At 48.2% G+C, this 22437-nt stretch overlaps 1 protein-coding gene across 6 annotated transcripts in view; it reads left to right on the forward strand.

Moving 5' to 3' along the window:
- The window catches only part of lrrc56 (leucine rich repeat containing 56), a 244298-nt gene extending 227020 nt beyond the window's left edge, over positions 1–17278 (forward strand). For all 6 annotated transcript variants that reach the window (XM_038807997.1, XM_038807995.1, XM_038808000.1 and 3 more), the window contains 2 exons: positions 4793–4991; positions 14034–17278. In XM_038807997.1, the coding sequence (XP_038663925.1) occupies positions 4793–4982 (190 nt within the window). In that variant the 3' untranslated portion in view covers positions 4983–4991; positions 14034–17278. The remainder of the gene's footprint in view (positions 1–4792; positions 4992–14033) is intronic.
- Positions 17279–22437: the final 5159 nt, after the last annotated feature.

Below are 22437 nucleotides of genomic sequence, written 5' to 3' on the forward strand. Positions count from 1 at the left end.
ATTTCAGGAGGCATTGCACTAGGTAGCTCCTGCTAAGATACTTGTTTTTTGGCCCATATTTTGCCCGGTTCCTGGGGTTTTTGGTGGACTAATTCTACCCATTTGGATGTAGAAGGAACCTATTGTTGAAGAATGTCAAAAACCGCTGGAACTAAGAAGTCTGCAGGGGAAAATTATTCAGCTGATGTAGTGCCTCAACAGGGAAGATTGCAGCTCCGGTAGTTCCAGCTGCCTCGATCATGGAAGACATGCTAACTGGGGTACAGGCTACAGAATTGGGCAAGCATTTTGAGAGGCAATGGAGGATGTTGTTTGAAACCCTCCTTAAATCGATTGAGGAGGCACTGGGTCCAGTCCGAGAAAAGTTGGAGGGAACTTCATCATGTGAAGGAGCATGATGAGGTGTTCAAGGGGTGGAGATGGCTCTGTCGAGGCACAGCGACCAAATTGCCTCAGTGGACACCAAGATCTCATTGGTGGCAGAGAAGAATACGAGTCTGTGGGCAAAGATGGACAACTTGGAGAATCGGGTGAGGAGACAAAACCTCAGAGTCGCAGATATTTGGTAAGATATTGGGGGAGGATGGACTGGTGTCTCCTCCAGATCTGGACAGGCCCATCAAACACGTCAGCAGAAGCCACGGGCTAATGAGTCACCATGAGCAGTTATCGTTAGATTCCATAGCTTCCAGGAGGAGGAGCAGGTCCTGAAGTCGGCCAAAGAGAATCTTGATTCGAGGTGGGAAGGGAGTCTCGTTAGAATCTATCGAGATGTCGGAGCAGATCTTGTGAAGAGGCGGGCGGCCTTTAATAAGACTAAAGCAGCATTGTACAAGAGAGGGGTGTGGTTTGGAGTGGTATAACCGGTGAGGCTGCGGGTTACTTTCGAGTCAAAGGACTATTACTTTGATGCTTCGGAGGCAGCTGAGGCCTTTGTTACAAAGCATGGACTGGGATCAAATTAAATGGGCTGTATGTGGAATTTTATGGTTGTTGAGGTGAAGGGATTGGGGATATTTTGTACTGTGTGCATATTTGTTGTTATTTCTTTGTTCTTGTGATGGGATGGGTGTGTTTTTCATAAGTTGCATGCTGGGGTATGGAGGGTTATTGTTTAAGGTAGTATTTTTAGAAATACAAGGCCCCAGTGGGATTTTGATCTTTGCAAGGGTGTTGAATGTTGTTTTACTTTTTGTAGCCGGGGCGGGGTGTTTCTTCCTCTTTTTTTCTGCCCTGTGAGGGGCTACCTCACCAGCAGTAAATTTTTAACTTGTGAACGGAAGTGAGGTGGGGGGAAAGGCTGTGGCCTGTTGGACCTGTTTCTCGTGGTTCAATGAGCCTAGAATTTTTGTTTTGTTGAGGGTTTGGGTTGGTTAGGATGGGGATTGTTCTTTGTCATGTAACCAATATACATTTGGGTGGGGTCTGGTTCAGGGAAGGGGCGGAGATTAGTTTTCTGATGTGACTGTGGGTTTTTTATTTCACTTTATGTGTGGGTTTGATGGCCATTTTTGGTGTGCCTTGGGCCTACATCCTGTGGGAAGGTGGTAGATAATCCTTCACAGTGGAAATGGCTGACATCCGGGTTGGGGGGGGGAAGTGTGGGACGATGCTGTGGGAGCCCCCCGATTCGGCTGGTCACCTAGAACATAAGGGGATTGGAGGGCCCAATAAAAAGGTCAGGAGTTTTCTCTCAACTAAAGAATCTGAGGGGTGATGTGGTGTTTTTGCAGGAGACTCATTTGCAGGTGAGGGACCAGACTGCGGAAGGGGTGGTTGAGCAGGTCTTTCACTCTGGCTTTGATAGCAGGGCCCAGGAAGGGTTGCCAATTCTAATCAATAGACGGGTTATTTTTTCGGCAGACAGGGTTGTGGCGGACCTATATGGCAAGTACGTGATGATCATCGGGTCTTTGACATGTACATTGCCGGTATTGGTTAATGTATATGCCCCAAATTGGGATAATACAGCATTTATTAGGAAGCTGTTGGCATCCATTCCAGATTTGGATGCACATCAACTGATTTTTGGTAATGATTTAAATTGGATCATTCTAGGCCGAAGTCGTTGGCTCCTTCAGAGGTGGCAAAGACATTTTTTGCATTTATGGAAAAGATTGGGGGGGAGCGGGGGGATCCTTGGTGGTTTATGCACTGGGGGTAAAGAATTCTCATTCTTTTCTCCAGTCCACATTGTGTATTCCAGGATCGACTTTTTTCTGGTGGGTTGGCCTCTTCTCCCTTGGGTGAGGAGAGCAGTGTATTCAGCCATCATCATCTCGGATCATGCCCCCCATTTGGTGGATTTGTTTTTGGAGTCGGGCCCCGCTCAGCGCCCATCGTGGAGTTTAGATGTAGAGTTGTTATTGGATATGGGCTTCTGTGGACTCATGTCTACAGCCATTGGCGAGTATGTAGAATTTAATAGGAATGACTCTCTCTCACCCTCCACGCTTTGGGAAGCCTTGAAGGCTGTTAATAGAGGTGAGTTCATTTTGTACAAGGTGCATATGGATAGGGAGGTAAGGTTGGAACGGCAGAGATTGTTGGATGATAAGTTGGAGGTGGTCCACAGGTTTTTGTGTGACGCTACCCCAGAGCTCTTGGCGCACAGGAGGAAGGTGCAGACACAGTTCGATTTGTTGCCTACAGGAAAGGCGGTGAGCCAGTTGTGGTGTATGGGTGTGGGGAGAAGGCCAGCCATCTGTTAGCTCATCAGCTCAGGTAGCCTCCTGGGAGATTATCCAGGTTAGGGATCCGAGTGGTACTCTGGTTTCCACCCCAGATATAGTTTGTTTTTAAATTTAGAGTATCCCATTATTATTATTTTTTCCAATTAAGGAGCAATCCACCTACCCTGCACATCTTTGGGTTGTGGGGATGAGACCCACGCAGGCACGGGGAGAATGTGCAAACTACACATAGACAGTGACCTGCGGAACCCAGATAAAGTTATCACTGCGTTGTACAAGAGTCTTTATAGGTCCGAGTGCTCGGTGCGGGTGTTGGACATTTTCAGATGGGTTGGAGTTTCTGGTGATGGGGGATGAGAAGTGGGAAGAGTTGGAGATCCCGTTAAGCCCCGAGGAGATTTTGGTAGGTATTGTCCGGGATTCTCCGCCGACGTGATTCTCCGTTTTGCCGACGTGATTCTCCGTTTTGCCAGCGCCCGGGTGTTTCCTGACAGCGTGGGGCTGGCCCACAATGGGAAACCCCATTGACCGGTCGGCGTAACAGAGAATCACGCCAGACAATCGGGGCAGAAATGTGGCGTAGCTGGGCGGATGCAAACAGGTAAAGCTCCTGGGCCTTATGGGTTTCCTGTGAAATTTGCAGTTCAATTGGTCCTGTTGCTGGTAGATATGTTCAATTATTCTTTGTCCCAGGAATCCCTGCCTGCTACACTTATACAGGCTTCTATTTCCCTTCTATTGAAGAAGGAAAAGGACCTCACCGACCTATTTTGCTGTTAAATGTGGATGCCAAGATACTGGATAGGGTGTTGGTGGTAGGGCTGGGGCCCTGCCTCCCTGCGGTGATGGTGGAGGATCAGACAGGCTTTGTTAAGGGCTGGCAATTGTCAGCCAATATTCGGAGGCTGTTGAATGTTGTTCGTCCCCTGTCTGTTGGGGCCGAGCTGGAGGTGATTGTGTCTTTAGATGTCGAGAAGACATTTGATAGCGTGGATTGGAGGTATTTTTTTGAAGTTCTGGGGAACTTCGGTCTCGGGCCAAAATTGATTTAGTGTGTATGATTGTTGTATAAAGCCCCTTCGGCTGGTGTTCGTATTGATTCCCTTGAGTTCAGGGTACTTCCAATTGAATAGGGGGACAGGACAGGGGTGTCCAATGTCCCCCCTTCTATTTGCATTGGTAGCTGAACCCTTGGCTATTGGTTTGAGGGCTTTGGGTAAGTGGAAGGGGATAAAGAGGGGACGTGTGGAATATAGGGTGCCCTTGTATGCTGATGATTTGCTGCCTTGTGTTACAGAACCGGTCCTCATTATAGATGAAATAATGGCGAAACTGAAGAGCTTTGGTTCTTTATTGGGATACAAAATTAATTTAGAAATGAGCGAGTACTTTCCAGTTAATCCCCGGGGAGGAGATCCAACTTGGGGTCTCAGTCATTAACGCCTGGCCAGGTCTAGTTTCAGGTATCTAGTTTCCCAGGTGGCCCACGATTGTGCCCGGCTTCATAAATTGAACAACACCAGTCTGGTGAGTAAGGCTAAGGCCAATTTGCAAAAGTGGGATAACCTTCCCTTGTCAAAGCTGGAGAGAAGTGGAAATAGGGTCAGATTTATACTGTTGTGGGGATGGATCTGTGGGCTTGGATAGGAGGTCCGCGGATAGGTGGAGATTGACAAAGATGTTGTTGACAGAAAGAGAAAAGGAATGTAGGTGGGGGTGATTGAGGCTAACCCTTTCTCTGCCACCTCAAGCCTTTTTCAGAGGAATGAAGATTCAGCATCTTGCTCAATATATGGAAACACCGCCACCTCAAAATCTCCTTCCCCAGTCATGGACCATCCTGACTTAGAATTTATATCACCACCTTCTCAAGGGCAATTGCAATTGGGATGTACAATATAAATGCTGGCCTTGCCAGCAACACTCATCCCAAATAATGATGAGAAGAAAAATATAAATATTTCCCCACATCAACAGATTTAAATTGCAACAGCTACTTTCAATTGTTACCCTGCCAAAACGTGGTGACAAACCAATGTATCAAATTTCCCTGCTTCTCTCAATTAAACTACATATAATGAATGTATTTTCATTGACAGGTCAAAGGTTGACAGGAGGCCTCAAAAGGTTATTGACAGTCATCAGCCAATAATCCGTTCATCCACAAAAACACCTGAGAGACCACTCTCCCTGAACCCTGTAAGACCCTTGACTGCTAAGGCTGCACTACAGCGATTGCCAAACAGACCATTGCTTCTGCCCAGCAGAGGAAACAAGACAACAAGCTGATGGCAACAGGTATAAACACAGACTTTAAGCAACTCAAGAACCACAAGCATGCTTAGATTATTTTTAGCGGTACGCATCAATGTCTTGTCCTGAGATAAAAATTGAAATCCTTGATGATTTTAACCTGCTTCTCAGACTGCTTTTGCCCTTTCCCCTCTGAATTCAAGACCTTCCATTCCTCCCTAAGTGTCTTCCACTTTTTGGACTGTCCTACCCATATTCATGACAACTTCTCTGATTTGCCATCATCCATGGCCTCAGCCACTGACAGGGCCTTCCTGACCACTACCTTGCATCTCTCATATGTCAGAGCCCCATATCCCTTCCGAACCCCACATTCTTCTTTATTCTCCTAGGGGGAAAACCATTTTCCCCACCCCAGAAGTTACTTGCAACAGCGTTTTCAAACTCCATGCTGCTCAGCCCTTTGATCTTCATTCACCACAATATCCCCGCAGGTGGCTCAACAACTCATGCGCTTCCACTTTTGATACCCAACAAACCCATAATTTCCTTCCATTCAGAACATTCTCCCCTGCACATTCTCCTGTTTTCACTCCCTCAAATCCAAGGAACGCAAACTTGAGCATATCTGGTGCAGAACTCACTTAGCCACCATTGCCAGATCAGGCTGGACTGCATCAAGCTCGGCCAGGTCTCCAGGACTGTCCTGGAAAGCATAATTGACTCTTGGTTTCTACTTAACCTGCCAGCCAATCCTAGCCCTAAACTCTCATCTTGCTCTCCCAGCTCCCTCATGCACTCATCGACTTCATCACATCCACGAGACAAGCCTCTTATTTCCTCGACTCTATTCCCACTAAGTTCCTGGCTGCCTAACCTCTTCTCCTGGCCCCATGCTGCCTGTCGTGAATCATGGAATTTACAGTGCAGAAGGAGGCCATTCGGCTCATCGAGTCTGCATCGGCCCTTGGAATTAGCACCCCACTTAAGCCCACACCAGTAACCCAGTAACCCCACATATCCTTTTTAGACACCAAGGGCAATTTAATATGGCCAATCCACCTAACCTGTACAGCTTTGGACTATGGGAGGAAACCGGAGCACCCGGAGGAAACCCACGCAGACACAGGGAGAACATGCAGACTCCGTACAGACAGTGACCCAAGCGGGGAATCGAACCTGGGACCCTGGAGCTGTGAAGCAATTATGCTAACCACTGTGCTGCCCACTGTGCTACCGTGCTGAATAGTTCCATCTCCTCCGGCTCGATCCTTCTGCTGTTCAAAACCAACATTTTCCTCCTGCCTTAAAATACTGAAGCTGCATCTACAAGGTTCCACTCTTCTTGAACTTCATGCTGCCCTGAGGGGATTACATCCACAATTCTACCTCTCCATTATCTTTCATCTCTCTTCACACATCTAGTGCCTCAGTGCTGTCATATTGCTTATCCAGCCACCAGTTTTGGATGACGTGGAATTTATATAACCAAAAATTGGAGTGGTGAAATCCCTCTTCTTCAGACCCTGGCACAAGCTTCGTACTTTCTCCATCTGCGTCTCTGGCCACTAGCTCAGACTGAATCAGATTATTTGCAACCTCGGCATCCTGCTCAATCCTGGCATCCTGCTCAACCCTGGCACCCTGCTCAACCCTGGCACCCTGCTCAACCCTGGCACCCTGCTCAATCCTGGCATCCTGCTCAATCCTGGCACCCTGCTCAACCCTGGCACCCTGCTCAACCCTGGCACCCTGCTCAACCCTGGCACCCTGCTCAATCCTGGCATCCTGCTCAACCCTGGCACCCTGCTCAACCCTGGCACCCTGCTCAACCCTGGCACCCTGCTCAACCCTGGCACCCTGCTCAACCCTGGCACCCTGCTCAACCCTGGCACCCTGCTCAATCCTGGCACCCTGCTCAATCCTGGCACCCTGCTCAACCCTGGCACCCTGCTCAACCCTGGCACCCTGCTCAACCCTGGCACCCTGCTCAATCCTGGCACCCTGCTCAACCCTGGCACCCTGCTCAACCCTGGCACCCTGCTCAACCCTGGCACCCTGCTCAACCCTGGCACCCTGCTCAACCCTGGCACCCTGCTCAATCCTGGCACCCTGCTCAATCCTGGCACCCTGCTCAACCCTGGCACCCTGCTCAACCCTGGCACCCTGCTCAACCCTGGCACCCTGCTCAACCCTGGCACCCTGCTCAACCCTGGCACCCTGCTCAACCCTGGCACCCTGCTCAACCCTGGCACCCTGCTCAATCCTGGCACCCTGCTCAATCCTGGCAACCTGCTCAACCCTGGCACCCTGCTCAATCCTGGCACCCTGCTCAACCCTGGCACCCTGCTCAACCCTGGCACCCTGCTCAACCCTGGCACCCTGCTCAACCCTGGCACCCTGCTCAATCCTGGCACCCTGCTCAACCCTGGCACCCTGCTCAATCCTGGCACCCTGCTCAATCCTGGCACCCTGCTCAACCCTGGCACCCTGCTCAACCCTGGCACCCTGCTCAATCCTGGCACCCTGCTCAACCCTGGCACCCTGCTCAACCCTGGCACCCTGCTCAATCCTGGCACCCTGCTCAACCCTGAACTCAAATTTCAAGCTAATATCCTCACCATCAAAATAACCACCTTTTTTTAAAAAAAAATTATTCCTTTCTCAGAGTTACAAAACCAAAGCGCAGAGTGGACAGAGGCAAACCCCTAATCCACCACCTTCCTTTCTCCAAAAACCAATCCAAATTGAATCCAATTTATGTTACCCACAAGAGAGACATACCAGATCCAAGCTGACAAGAACAGGCATATCACCTGATTGCATGCTTGATCTTAGCCAAAGTGATAAAACAATCACCTATTCACACTACTGTCTTATTGCCTGCTTCTATCCATGCCTCAGCCAATCTACTGCTGAACCTTCATCCATGTCACCTCCAGACTCAACTATTTCACTGCTCTCCTGTTAATCTCCCATCTTCCACCCCACGTAACAAAAATCCCATTTCTCCATCATCTAACACCTCTTTCTTTGCTGATTTAATTAATTAAAATTTTTATTTTATCGTTTAAACCTGTTAGGGCCTCGATCTCTCTGTGTATCAATTATTTTTTTCAGTTCCATAATGCCCTCCTGAACTCCTCACTTCTTTCTTGGGACAGAGATGGGAGTGTGCACATCATTGTGGGGCTGTCTTCAGCTAACTTAGCCCGACACTCTGGAATTTCTTTTCTCATCTCTCCTCCTTTCTCCCACTTTAAATGACACTTATTAAACTCAAATTTTAGACCAAACTTCAAGTCAACTCTAATATCTGTTTCCGAAACTCAGCGTCCATTTTCATTTTGCTATCACCTTTGTGGATTGCCTAGGGATAGTTAACTGCAATAAAAATACTACATAAATTCATATTTCTGATATAGTGTATTTGGCAACAAGTAAACCATATCACAATCAATAAAAGAAGTCCAAAAGTGCCCCTAAAGAATCAGTGGCATTATTCCCACCTCATTGCGCCCAGCACAAATCTTGTTGCACCGGATGCATAGCAGGAGAGGCCCAAAACGGGTTTCACGCCTTGCACCGAGCTCATCATGATGCACCCGACTCACTACGCCAGCGTGATCTGGATTATGCTCTTGCTGGGTGTGGTCCAGATAATCATATATAAATGAGTCATTAATTTAAATATGCGCAGCCCGCTTGTGGGGAGTGAAGGCAGAGGACCCTAAAGGTGGTGGGGGTGGGGTCCCTTAGTGACCCCAAAGGCAGGGTATGCTCACCTAGGGGCAATGCCCATGAGGAAGGATGGGTGTGGGTCATGGCCACCCTCAATCGAGCCTGGTTTGGGGAGGGGGGGGCAAACGTTTAGTGATGGTGGGGAGGTTGTCACTCCGTGGTTGAGAATTGTGGTGTGCTGCCCATGTCTGTGGGGGGGGGGGGAATCTCACTTTGAGATCTAGATATCCTTTAAAAATGGTGCCCCAATCTCTGAGGAGCCACGTCCATGGTTCCCCACTGCAGAAAAAGTGTGGGATTTACCAGTGATTAACTCCCCAAACTCCAAAAAATGACTAAGGCCGCAATCTAATGGAAAAGTTTCTAAGTGTGGTAGCGAGCAGGAACGATCTTCCCCACGCACGACCGGTGAGGCCATCATCAGCATCAAATGTTAATTGGTCCGCTTAACGAGGCCCCATGGGCTTCGTGCCACAAATGATGGTCCGGCCGGCTGATTCACTGGGACCCCGCCCTCAGCTCCCTGCCAACAAGAGAGAGCAGTAGCAAACCCCAGGCAAATCGCAGCCATGACACCGAGCAAACCAACTTCACGATTTGGGGATGCCGACCTGGTCAGATTGTTGGACACGGTCGAGTGCAGACGAGAGGCCCTGTTTCCCCAGAGTCTCGGAAGGTCAGTCACAGGCCAGCCAGTGTTGCCTGGGAAGGTGGTGGCAGATGCAGTCTGCTCGGGGAGTGCCACCAGGAGGACAGGCACCTGGTGCCGAAAGAAGATCGACGACCTTCACCGGGCTGAACGGGTGGGTTGGCATGGCACCCCCTCCTCCTCGATGACTATGAGCCAGGCACCACCTCTGCCAAAACTATACCGTGCCCCGGCCCACCTATGTCCAGCAGAGCATGTCCCATTCACAGGTAGGCATTGTCGAGGAGCTGCAGAGAATGTGCCAGTCACTGAGGAGCATAGCCGAGAGCGTCAACACCATGCTGGCCTCAGGATGCTAAGGACCCAGGTTCGATCCCAACCACTGTTCATGTGGAGTTTGCACATTCTCCCCTTGTCTGCGTGGGTCTCACACACACAACCCAAAGAGATGTGCAGGGTAGGTGAATTGGAAAAAAAAAGAATTGGGTACTTTAAATTTATAAAAACAACATACTGCAAACATTGGGGAGTCACCAGAATTGGGAGACCCAGATGGCGCAAGGGCAGCTGCCCCTCCGTCCCAAGGTGACCCCTCAGGGCCCTATGGGCATCAACCGAGGGGGGGAGGGGTTGCTGAGTGCCAACCTGGACCCACCCTACGGAGTGGCGACGGCGGCCACCAGTTCCCCCGCGTTCCACCTGACAATGTGGTGCCTCGGAGTCAGCACTTGGAATAGTGAGGCACAGCAAGGCATGTGTCGCCGGCAATTGGCCAGAGCCCCCAGAGGACCCCCGCTCGAGGCATCGAAGGCACAAGACGTGGTAAGCAGCAGGTTGCCTCCACCTCTGATGTGCATCCTGGGGACAGACCCAGACACAGCGGTAGAGCACGGAGGGGCACTGGGGGGAAAAGAGGTGGGGGACGGGGTTGGGAGGGATGGGGAAAGTGGCGGCACCACCGGGGCTAGGGGAAATTGGGACCACAAATGGACAACATTATAAAAAGTTGCACCCAAGAAATATGATGCTTCTGGCACTTTCTTCCACAATGCAGTACAACCACCAATCCCCTTATCGCCCAAGGGCCAACCGACCATCCTGACCTCGAATAGGCCAGAGTTGTCCAACTGCCTCAGGATGTAGCTCTTGTGCACACTCCCTGGGAAGTGTGCACACTTGCATGATCTTTGTGTGGTGGTCACACAGGGGTTGGATGTTCAGGCAGTGAAGCCCCTTTCTGTTGATGTAGGGCACTCTCTGACGACCCGCACAGCGCAAGCCAATATACGTGCCATTGATTAACTCCTGGACCTGGGGCGATGACGGAGAATCTTGTTGCTTGGGCATCTTGTTGGGCCTGGGCCAGATCAATGCTTATGTAGTTTGCTGCCTGGGCAGACAGGGCATCCATGACCTGACAAATGCACTTGTTGGCTGGAGCCAGTGAAATGCCACACATGTCTTTACTGTTCTTTAGCAGGGACAATAGTGACGTTTAAGGGGCATCTTTGACAAATACGTGAATAGGATGGGAATATGGACCCCGGATGTGTAGAAGATTTTAGTTTGACGGGCATAATGGTCGGTGCAGGCTTGGAGGGCCGAGGGGCCTGTTCCTATGCTGTACTTTTCTTTGTTCTTTGTTTGTCCCCACTCAAGCCCAGTTTCCCCACACCCCCCATATTCACATGACAGCCATCCCTGCGGAGGGTCCCCAATCCCCCACCGAACATTGGGATGGCAAGTCCAGCGCCCCCAGGCTCTTTGTCTGAGCAAAGATGCTACTCACCTCCTCAGCTCTCCACAGAAGCCCTTGCACCAGGTTCACGTTTTTCAAAAGGAGTACAAATCAGCGCCAGCGTGAGCACTTGCTGGGGAGGCCGCTGAATGACGGGAGGCCGCTAGATGTGGGGTGGCTCTCGTTAATTGTATGGAAATAGGGCTTAAGTGGTGATAATTGGGATAATCGGGATCTTATGCCTCCCATGAGACCACCTTGGTTGAGAGCTCCGAGGATGCCACAATCGATTCTCCACTGCTGCCATCCCCACCTTCACCAGCGCCACCTTAGTGGGTAACAATAGTGGGCAGGCTTCTGGGCTACAATCTGGTGAGCACCAGACAGTTGCTGATACACACCAGGTGGAGGCAGGAACATCCAGGCAAGACAGCAGACCCAGCTGGGTCCCAGCCAGATGCTGAGCCAATGGAACATGCTACCCCGGAGCTGAAGGAGACATTAGGTACCAGTCGGGACATTCGGAGGACAAAATCATCGACACTCCAGCAGGTTCATAGCCGATTGGTGGAGTCCCAGAGGCTACAGGTTCAGAAATGTCGCTGGCAATACAAGGCACCAAGTTCACTTAACCACTGCTAGGGTGGCCACCGCAGTGGAGAGCCTGGTACACAACATCAGCGGCATTAGTGGAGGTGTAAAATGTGTAGCTCAGTCGGTGACGACCATGGCTGTGGGCGCCGGCAGAATGTCCAGGGGCAGCAGGGCTCAATCCAGCTGCCCCTCCATCCCACGGTGAACCCCAGGGCCCTATGGATGCCAAACGGGAGGAGGGGACCCAGGGCGGCAACCCAGACCCTTCCTATGGACTGGCGATGGTGGCCATCAGCTCCTCCGTGTTCCACCCCTCTGTGGCCCCGTCTTGCAACCAGCACTTGGAACAGGGCGGCACAGCTGTGCATGTGCAGCCTTCATGTGCGCCGGGCCCTCCCGTGAGACCACCTAGACGACGCAAGGCAGGGGCATTGAAGGCCACGGGACGAGGTAAGCAGCTGGCTGCCACCACCTCTGATGTGCATAATGGGGATATACTTAGACATAGCGGTAGAGCAAGGAAAGCCAAGCACGTCGAGGATCACAGAGGGCACTGTGGGGGGTGGGTTAGATGGACGGTAAGGAGTGGGGTTACGTTTGGAGGGGGGTCTTTGGGGTGGGGAGATGGTGGGGTGGGGAGTAGGGTTCAGATAGTTGTGCGGCACCATCCGGCGAGTGGGGCAGTGGTGTATACTTGAAAAATACCCTCACCACAACCAGTATGACGCCTCTGGCTCTTTGTTCCACGATGCGGGCTGACCATCAGTCCTGTGCCACCTACCTGACCCCCCCTGCCCATGTGTACACGGACATGGGGCTGGGGCCCATACCCTAGGTGATTGAAGGTGGCCGCAGCGTCTGTGGTGCTGCCTCCCACAGTTTACACGCACAGTGCCTATGCATCAAGATGTGATTGGGATGCTAGGCAATGAGTCCCACATCCTACATGGTCTGCCCATCCATGGGAATCCACTTGGGATGTGTGAAGTGCTCACTTAACCACGATTGCCAATTCCCAGTTAGCGATAGCCTTCAGCCACACGGCCAGAAGCCTCTGCAGTCAGTGGGGGTAATGGGTGATCATTGGACAGGTGGACAAAGACAGGGGTTGCCCCCGGAAAGGGAACACACAGTCCAGGGGTTGGCATGGAGGACCCAAGCACGGTTGATCCCTGCCCCCATGCCCCCCCCCCCCCCCCCCAACCAACCAGTGCTTGACCCCAAGAGCACAGGGGCAGCATGCCCAGGGGTGATAATTGGTTTCTCGCCATTCTAAGGCAGGATCACAATTTTGGGCCGGTTGCATGGCGAACGGTTTGGCTCCTGGCACAGTTCTTTGGCGGGATTCTCTGCGCCAAAATCGTGCTCGGCAGGGGGGAGAATCGGTGCCAGTCATGCGCGCGGTAGACGCGGCGCCGGTCGGGGGCCATTGAAAGAGGCCCCCGCAGCGATTCTCAGCCGGCAGCTGGCTAAGTTCCCACCGGCATGGTTCTAACATGGTTCCACGCAGCGGGCACTCGGGGTGGCAGCTGCGGACTCAGTCCGCGGCCACCCTGGTGGGGGACAGGGGGGATCCGTCACCGATGGGCGGCCTCCAGGACGGCCAGGCTCGCGATCGGGGGGCCACCGATCGAGGGGAGGCCTGTATTGTGGGGGCTGGTCCGCTGTGTGGGTCCGCCATGTTGCGCGGGGCCCTGCAAGAGGCAGCCCCCGCCGCATGCACCGACCCGCGGCCGGAAGTGCAGGTCCCCATATCGGCGGCCAGAGCTGCGCGGTGCACTCCAGCGCCCTGTTGGCCCCCCCTGTGGGCCACGGAATCGCTGGGCCAAGGAACTCTTTAACGCCAGCGTGAAACACTCTGGTGTTTACGCTGGCGTCAACACCTAGCCGCCGTTTCGGAGAATCCCGCCCCTTGTTTTTGGCCTCTCCCGCTATTCACCAGCCTCGGTGCCTTTCACTCATGCGAAACGAGGTCAGAGAATCGCATGAGGTTAGCTTTTAATCTGTTTATATTGTGCAAAACTAAAAATGCTAATATCCCTCCAAAATGTAAGCTTACGTATAAAAGTGTCTGTAATCGATTGAATGCTCTTCTGAAATGTCACTGAGTTAAATGCTGATTTTGTTATTTGATGCACAAGTATTTTGTCCTTAATGTTAGACCAGGGTTAAGAATGGTTAAAAACAGAAAACTGGATCTGAAAATCTTGAAAAATATAGAAATAGAAGGAACCAGACACAAAATTGTATGTAGGGAATGGATGATCTTCAGTTTCAAGTGCCAACTTCCTGTTCAACTCTCACTTCATTTTCTTTCGAAGAAACATACACCATCCAAACTATAGACTGACTGTCTTTTCTACAGATGCTGACTGCTGTACCTTCCCTGTTGATGAAAAAGAATGGAATAGAAATACAGAAAAATGTGGGACCCAGCGAGATTCTACAGATGATCTGTCTGCGCCACTACTCAATTATCCATCTACTCTTTCGTAAATTTCCCCACCCTATCTGCAACCCTGTCTAGCCTATTCTGCATGTTCACCAAACCCTCACCCCGGTTTAGTATTAAGTGCTTACATCTAAGATTACTGTGCCCCATTGATGTTGTAAACTGGCGTCTTCCTGGTTCTCTGTGGTAATCTCAAAAGATATTTTCTGGACTCAATTTTATTGATTTTATTTTAATATGAAAATAATTCAAGAAGAATCAGGAAGACTTAACATTGAATTGCTGTGTCACAATGGGAATTGTTTTCCAATATTTCCCAGTTTCAGAGTTATCTAGGTCTCAGAATAACTCACTGATGTTAAACAAGCCTTAACGTCTGAGTTCCCCAGCATCGGATTGAGCGCGGTACTCCAAACATGAGTTTAGGAATCCTCTTCAGAAATTGACAGGTAAGGTTTGCATAGAAATTGCCTGGAAATTCAAACTTCCCCTGGGCAATTGATCTGCACTGGGAACCATCCAAAAATGGGTTTTAAATCGCAAACTTCAGCTAGTTCTGAATCGGTTACACTAGTCGTTACGCAGAAGAGGTTAGGAGGATTACAATAATTTCTAACATCTAAGTGGCAATTGTACAGACCCAGGCCAACTCCACGGGACTCCCCCTTCAACCTGACCCTCCCAGGGGATTAACCCACCCCCAACTGCCCCGTCCACATGCCACCCCCTCAGCCCTGAGCCTGCTCCGTCCCCTCCAGCGGTTCCCCCCTCACCTCACCACCTGAGCTACCCCCCACAGGATTGCCCCACCAGCAAGGAACACCTCCCACCCCCAGACCTGACCAGACCTGAGGTCCGACCCCACATGTTCCCACCCCGAGGCCTGAGCCCGACTCCGCTTCCAATTCCTCACCCCTGTAGGCACAACCCAATCTCCCCTTGAGGCATTTCACAGCCTTTAGGTCTGACACCCTCCCACCCCAAGGCCTGACATACCCACCCCTCCACAAGCCCAACCCAAAGCCTTACCCCTCCGATACCCAACCTCTAACCCCACTCCCACCTGATTTTAGTTCCAACCCTCCGATTCCCAATCCCCCACCCCCAACCTCCGATTCCCCCAGCCCCGCAGATCCTATCCGCTTCCCTTAGACGCACTTCTCCCTGGCCTCTCAGGGACATTTAAACGTACCTGGTTTATGGCAGTTAATGCTGTACAAAAGGGGTGTATTCTCCTTCACTTCAATTCACCTCACAGCACCATGAACCTAGGTTTAATTCTGGCCTTGGGTGATTTTGTGGAGATTGCATGTTCTTCCTGTATCTGCATGGGTTTCCTCTGGGTGGTCCAGTTTTCTTCCACAGTCCAAAGATGTGCAGGTTGGGTGGATTGTCCATGATCAATGTGCAGGCTTACAGGGATAGGATGGAGGAGTGGGGTGAGGTAGAGTGCTCTTTTGGAGGGTCGGTGCAGGCTCGTAAAGCCGAAAGGCATTGTAGGGATTATATGGTGTGTTACAACACGGACCTCGGAGATGCGCTGCACTGTTTGGATCTTGTCCGGCCTGATTCTGAAGTCAAGATGAGATAAGATTGAAGAATAATTGAGATAAGTAATCGGGCACCGAATTGCAATCGAGCACTGATTGCCACTCTGAGCAAGGTTAGGCCCATTAACAATTGGGAAAATGTACCTATTCTCTTAGTGCTTGTGGGGTTAAATGCAGTCATCAAACTTCCAGGAAATCAAATGACTCACCCCATCACTTGGGAAATCATGTGCTCTATAATCATATGTGGATCCATGATTTAATCATTTATTTCAGTTTTCCATTCTGTTCAGCTAAAAATTATTACAAAAAATATTTTTGAATCATTTGTGATAAAGAAAGGAGCACAGAACCATATTAATTCATCAGAGTTTTAGGTGAATTGCAGCTGCCTGTCCACCCAGCACCCCTGTGCTTCCTGGCACATAATGGCTCCCAGTCCCCAGGTGCCTTGATTCTCATCCTCATTTTCAAATTCTCCCATGACCTCACTCCTCTCTATACTATGTCTTCAACTTTTTGCGTCCCTGATTTCCATCACTTCATCATCAGCCATGCCATTAACTGCCCCTAATCTCTGAAATTCCATCTCTAAACTGACCTGTGTCTCTGCTTCTCTCTATCGCTCCTTTATGATGCTCCTTAAAACCTACCTCTTTGGCCAAGTTTTTGGTCACCTAAAATCTCCTATCTGGTTCAGTGTCAGTTTTTTGCCATCTTAAGCATCTTGGAACATTTTACTTTGTTAAATACGGTATCTAAATGTAACCTGCTGTTATCATGTTTGTCACGGTGTTAAAGCCCTTGTCCCACTTGTTAAAAGATGGAGGGCTCTATTTTATAGAACTTACAACAACCTCTGTTCATGATATGGATCCAAAGTGATGCTGCCTTTGTTTATTTTGTAGCCGTTCTGAATAATGAGATCCATTTTGTGCTCCGTTGTAACTGTCTGAAACCTTTTAATTATGACTCTTGAGCATGGGAAAGAGAGAAAATACTTTTACTGCACCTGTCTTCCCAATTTCAACCCTTTTCCTGGAGATGAAAAGGATGGGTAAGCCAGTTACACAAATGCATGTATTGTTGTACACCCACACAATAATTAATATATATTACTGTGTAAATAGTTAGCAGTTGCAGTCTGTTGTTTGCAGACCTTTTAAAGCTAACAAATATATAGTCATATTACCAGATTTGCTGTATAGGTCTCTTAACCTTACTGTATTTTCCTGGGTAAATTTTATGGTGAACAACATTTTGAAATACTACAATTTTAGGTGTAACTTAGTTATGGCAAAAACAGACTGTGAAATAACTAGACTGAAGGGATTTGAAAGCAGACTAGTAACATGATTGAATGCACATTATCTATGTGGTTTTCATAAGGAATTACATCAGAAAGGTATAAGCTAAGTTAACTTCTTGTATCACCATCTGCAGAAACATGTATGTGTAAACTTACTTGCATTCTTACATGCATATACATGTATGGGTCAGGGTTTAGAGAACCCCAAAGTGTATCATGGAGTTCACCTGACCCACAACTTTTACTAGATTGTGGTATGGAGAGCACACAGCCCACTCTACAGGTGTGGTACAGCAGAAATGGAAAAGTATTTTTTAAAGCAAAACAATGTTTATTCTAGGAACTCCAGTTAATCTTTTTAAAACATGCACTGAACACCTTAGCAACCATTAATTCAAATACAACCCCCAAAGAATACAACACTACGTAATCCTTAAGCTGTCCTTTTAACGTCCATAAGACTTAAAAACAAAATCTTTAATATAAGCACATCAGGTTAAAGTCACTACTGAGAGCAGTTATTAGTTTTAAATCACCAAAGGATCGATTTACCGTTTTTAGATTACAGAGAGAGAGACTAATACCCCTTCTGGCTGTGACTGCAGCTATCCAACCCTGAAAACGAAACTAAAACTTCCTGCAGCAAAAAGCCTAAAATGACATCACTGATAAACACCCATTTGTTAAAGGTACATTTCTTAAACACACGTTTCTTAAAGGTATTCTCACATGACAAAAAGCCTAAAACGTAAGTAAAAAGCTGACAGACAGCCCAGCTCCACCCACACTCTGACATCACTGATAAACACTCATTTCTTAAAGGTACATTTCTTAAAGGTACTCTCACACGACAATACACTTACGCACTTTCAACAGACACACAAGCACACTTTCACAAATCATTCAAACGCACATCTAAGCATGTATACTTCCCCCATCCTGTACCTCCAACTAAAAAAAACGTGATTAAATACACACACAACTATTCACTCAAATACGAAAATAAACACACACATACATAGGCATATGCGTACTCAATCATTTGCTTTTATTTCACTAAATTATGGGCGTTTGAAGTGCCCACAGAATCACAGAGTGTGGGTGGGTTCATACTGCAATCTCTATTAAGGTTGTACTCCACTTTGAAATGTAAATTATGTTAATTTCCGATGCCCAGAAAGAGCTATAACATTGTTAATGTAGATTAATAAACAGGCTGTGACATTCGAGTGTAAAGTGGCCTTCTCTTTAGTGTACTTCTGATCAATCGGGGTTTATCCAGATAGGAGAGAATGGTGAAAACAAAAATAAAATAACTGCCCTTTGAAGACAGTATGATTCTCAGTTTCCCTGTTAATATTTATCACAAACATAATTTAGCTACCCATACATTGTTATTTTAATAATTCAGTAGCTGCTGACAGCGAATTATTTCATCTGGAATTTTATTAAGATGTTAACTCTCATCTTCCCAATCGTTCAAGAGTCAATTTTGTAATAAATTATCAGTTATTTTAAAACAAGTAATTCATAGTTCTATCCACAGAGTGCTAAATGGGTTGAGGTGAACTCTATTCACGCAAATAGCAAGAAAGCTGTGCAAAATCTTACAACCCACATCAATGGCTTCCCCTCACTCTTTCTCCTTCAGAGGATGGCACAGTCATGATTTCCCAATGTTTGAATGAAATCCTTTCTCTGTTATTTAAAAAAAATATTTAAAGCTTTCTAATGAGGAAAGGAGTATCCTCATGAAAATGACTGCATATTTTACTGCACTGTATAGCCAATATAATTTTATTGCACAATGGATCATCTCATCCGCTTGTCCGAGAAAATGCTAATTACTCGGAACAGCCTGCTACCCCTGCGCCCTCTCCTGTTCACTCCAGTGCTTTCAATAAGCACAGCAGTTTCAATGAGGAGTTCCAGCATGTTAAGCACACAGATAACTCTGCTCACATGAGTAGCTGTTGAGGAGAAGCTGGCAGTGGAGCTGAATGCCTTGTGTATTTAGCTCTTGCTATGTGCCCAGAAATCTGTGCTGAGGATGGTGAAACTGTGTGGTAGTGTTTTGTAACCAGTTCAGTACAAGGTGCTGGACTAAGACATTTGCAGGGACTCACCAAGCAAAATGGGGAATTCTGTTGTGTTAAAAGGCATTTGGTTAAGCACCCCCTTCACAAACCTCCAGCGACCAGTGTTCAGATGGGCTCATCATTTCACCATCAGAGGATCTGAAATAATCTGTTGAGTTATTTTTGCGAATAACTAATTGTACATACTGATTACTGTGTATATAATGTAATTTGTGCCTGCTTCTCCCATCCATCAGGTCAGAAAAGAAAGGAACTTGATGTAGAGTTGTATTATAGCACAGTATTTATTTTTTACTGTAAATCGTTGGATTGTCAGTGATTATAAATGATTGTTTTCATCACAGTTAAATAAAAAGTGAAATATTCCTTTTTGTCTGGCAGTGCATTTAAATGTTTTGAGTTCAGATACAGACTGAGCTATTATTTTATCTGCAGGTTTTCTCTTTTCCAACTATCAACCTCTGCTCCGCCAGAACCTATATTTTCTCCTATTCCATTCTTACAAGTGTCCAGTGCCAACCACCATCCAATACTTTGCCCAGGTGTCCATTTCTTAGCCTGAGCCAGGTGTAGCTCAAGGGACAGCAGTCTTGCCTCCGAGTCAGAAGATTTGGGTTCAAGTCCCTGTCCAAAGATTTGAGCACAAAAATCCAGGCTGTCTCTGAGTGCAATACTGAGTGAACGCTGCACTGTCAAGTTGAAGGCTTTCAGATGAGTCATTAAACTTAGGTCCCGTCTACATACTCGGGTAACATGGCAATATTTGAAGAAGAACAGGGAGTCCCTGGCAATATTTATCCCTCAGCACCATTACTGAAGTAGATTACCTGGCTATTATCTCATTGCTGTACGTGGAAGCTTGCTTTGTGTGAATTGGCTGCTATGTTTTTAACATTCCAACACAAAGTCTACACTTCAAAAGTACTTTGTTGGTAGGAAAGATCATGAAAGATGCTATATAATTGAAAGGTGTTTTCTTTTTTTGTAAATGCGACTCCTGTCTTTGAATTTTAGACTGTTTGGCTGTGAAAGGCATTACTCAGTGTGCACATTTGTACTTTTCTGAATAAGGAAGTTGATAATGATCAGGAGAGGGAACGCTGGCTGATTGTGCTATCCTATTCCATCAACTCCACATCCTAGCAATTAAGCATGGCCTTGAGGAGATGCCCTGAGACCCAGCTATGGCTTGGGAGAGTAAACAGTTCTTTTTCCATGCTCAATAACAGTGCTCCACAACAGTGCAAGATCTTGGGTGCTGTGAGCTTCACACACAATTTCCATCTTTACTGCACTAGTAGAGAGTGAGAAAATGGTCACATATTCTTGTGACTGTTCGAGGTTCATGTGAGAGGAACTGCACATACTGGGCATGATCTAATGACCACGTTGCGCCTGAAAGGCAGCGTGGTGTGGCTGGTAGATGCTGGGAGATTCCTCTTCCGGGATCTACCCAGCTCGGCATGCATCCCGACCGAGCACTAAGACAATCTCGCGAGAAGTCACATTCTGAAGCCCGTCCATTGTGGGTAGGATGGCTATTTTGCAAATCTGCATATTAGAGTGAGACAGCTAGTCTCGCTCTAATATCCAATCCTGCGATCTACCCAAGGCATTAAGATCTAACCCCTTCGTCTTGGAGAACTCGGGCAAGCACCGTACAGTGCTGATCACCACAAATTGGGTCTAAACAGAGCGGTACTCATGGGGCTCTCCCGGGGATCGGGGGCCCCCAGGTGCATGCTCCTTGGGCATAGTGGTACCTGGCACTGCTGGTGTCATGAAGGCACCTTGACTACCAGCCTGGCACCCTGGCAGTGCCATCTGGGTGCCAGGCTGGCATTGTCATGGTGCCCAGATGGCACTGGCTGATGGAAGGGGCACCAATAGGGTGCCAAGCTGGCATTTTTGCCACAATGGGGATCGGGCCTGAGGGTGCCCTGCACAGGTGTGTAGAGGGGGTGTCGAAGACTGCCTTATAGGTGAGTGGGCGCTTTGGCGGGGTTTGGGGGTCACATGGGGGGGAGGGGTCAAGAGATCGGGTCGCCATGTAACCAATCTCCCCCTGCAGAATCTCTGCGAGCAGAGTTCCTCAGTTCAGGAAACTGGACCTCGTTGGGGCGTCCCTCGCTGAGGCCTTAAATAGAACCAGAGTCTCAATAGATAGTGTGGTGTTTCTCAGTGCTGTGAGCGCTGGGAAACACTCGACTAAACACGTTTGTTATGGGACTCTGCTCCCATTCGGTTAGATCGTGCCCGTTGTTTCAAAGAGAAGTGACTGATTTAGTAACCCTGAAGCTGTTGGATTGTTGTAAAAACCAGTTGGGTCCCTGATATTATGTAGGGAAGAAATCTGCTGGCCATACCTGTCCTCGGCCTATTTCGGTTGACTCTTACCTGGTCTCAGAAGTGGTCCAGCAAGACACTCACTTGTATTAAACCTGCAACCTGTGATTCAAGAAGAAGGCCCATCTACATCTTTTCAGGGCAACCACAGATGAGGAATAAATGCTGGCCTTGCCAGTAACACCCACATCCCAATAATTTTTTTTAATGTATCAATTATTAATTGATCAGGTTGAAGAGAGGTCATTCATAACAAATGCTGTTTTGACTTTTACCCCTTCCTTTATCAAACCCCTTTCCTCCAACCCTGCAGGCTGTGAATTCCTTCTCCGTTCCTGGCTCCAGCACTGCGTGATTCAGTCAGGAGCCCGCTAGCCATGGAAGAAGGCAGCTTGCCAGCTTCAGTTTCCAATGCCCCACCTCACAGCTGAAGCAAACACTAAACCCATTACTCTTAGTCAAAGCCACTTGGGACTCCAGTATTTAGCTAGGATGCAGCATTATCCTTCTAAGGACATCTTCGACCTTTATAAATCACTGTTTAGGCCTCAGCTGGAGTATTGAGGCCAATTCTGGGGATTTAGGAAGGGTTCCAAGGCCTTGCCAAAGATGCAGAGGAGGTGTAAAGAAATAAAGACTTGCATTTCTACAGATCCTTTCACTACAACACGATGTCCAATGCACTTTACAGCCAATTAAGTACTTTTGAAGTGTAGTTACTGTTGTAATGTAGGAAGCACAGTAGCCAGTTTGCACAAAACAAGATCGTACAAACAGCAATGTGGTCATGACCAGAAAATCTTTTTTTGGGTTTTGGGTGAGGGATAAATATTGGCAAGGACATTTGGGGTAGAACTGTACTTCAAACAGTGCTCTGGGATTTTTTACATCCACTAAGGAAGGTGAATGAGGCCTGTTTAACACCGCAACCAAAAGATGGTACCTTTCACAGTGCAGCACACTTGTAGTATTGCACTGGGGGTGTCAGCCAGTATTAGATGCTCAGGTCTCGA

Source organism: Scyliorhinus canicula, chromosome 9 (assembly GCF_902713615.1).
Source record: "Scyliorhinus canicula chromosome 9, sScyCan1.1, whole genome shotgun sequence".
NCBI classification, from domain to species: Eukaryota; Metazoa; Chordata; class Chondrichthyes; order Carcharhiniformes; family Scyliorhinidae; genus Scyliorhinus; species Scyliorhinus canicula.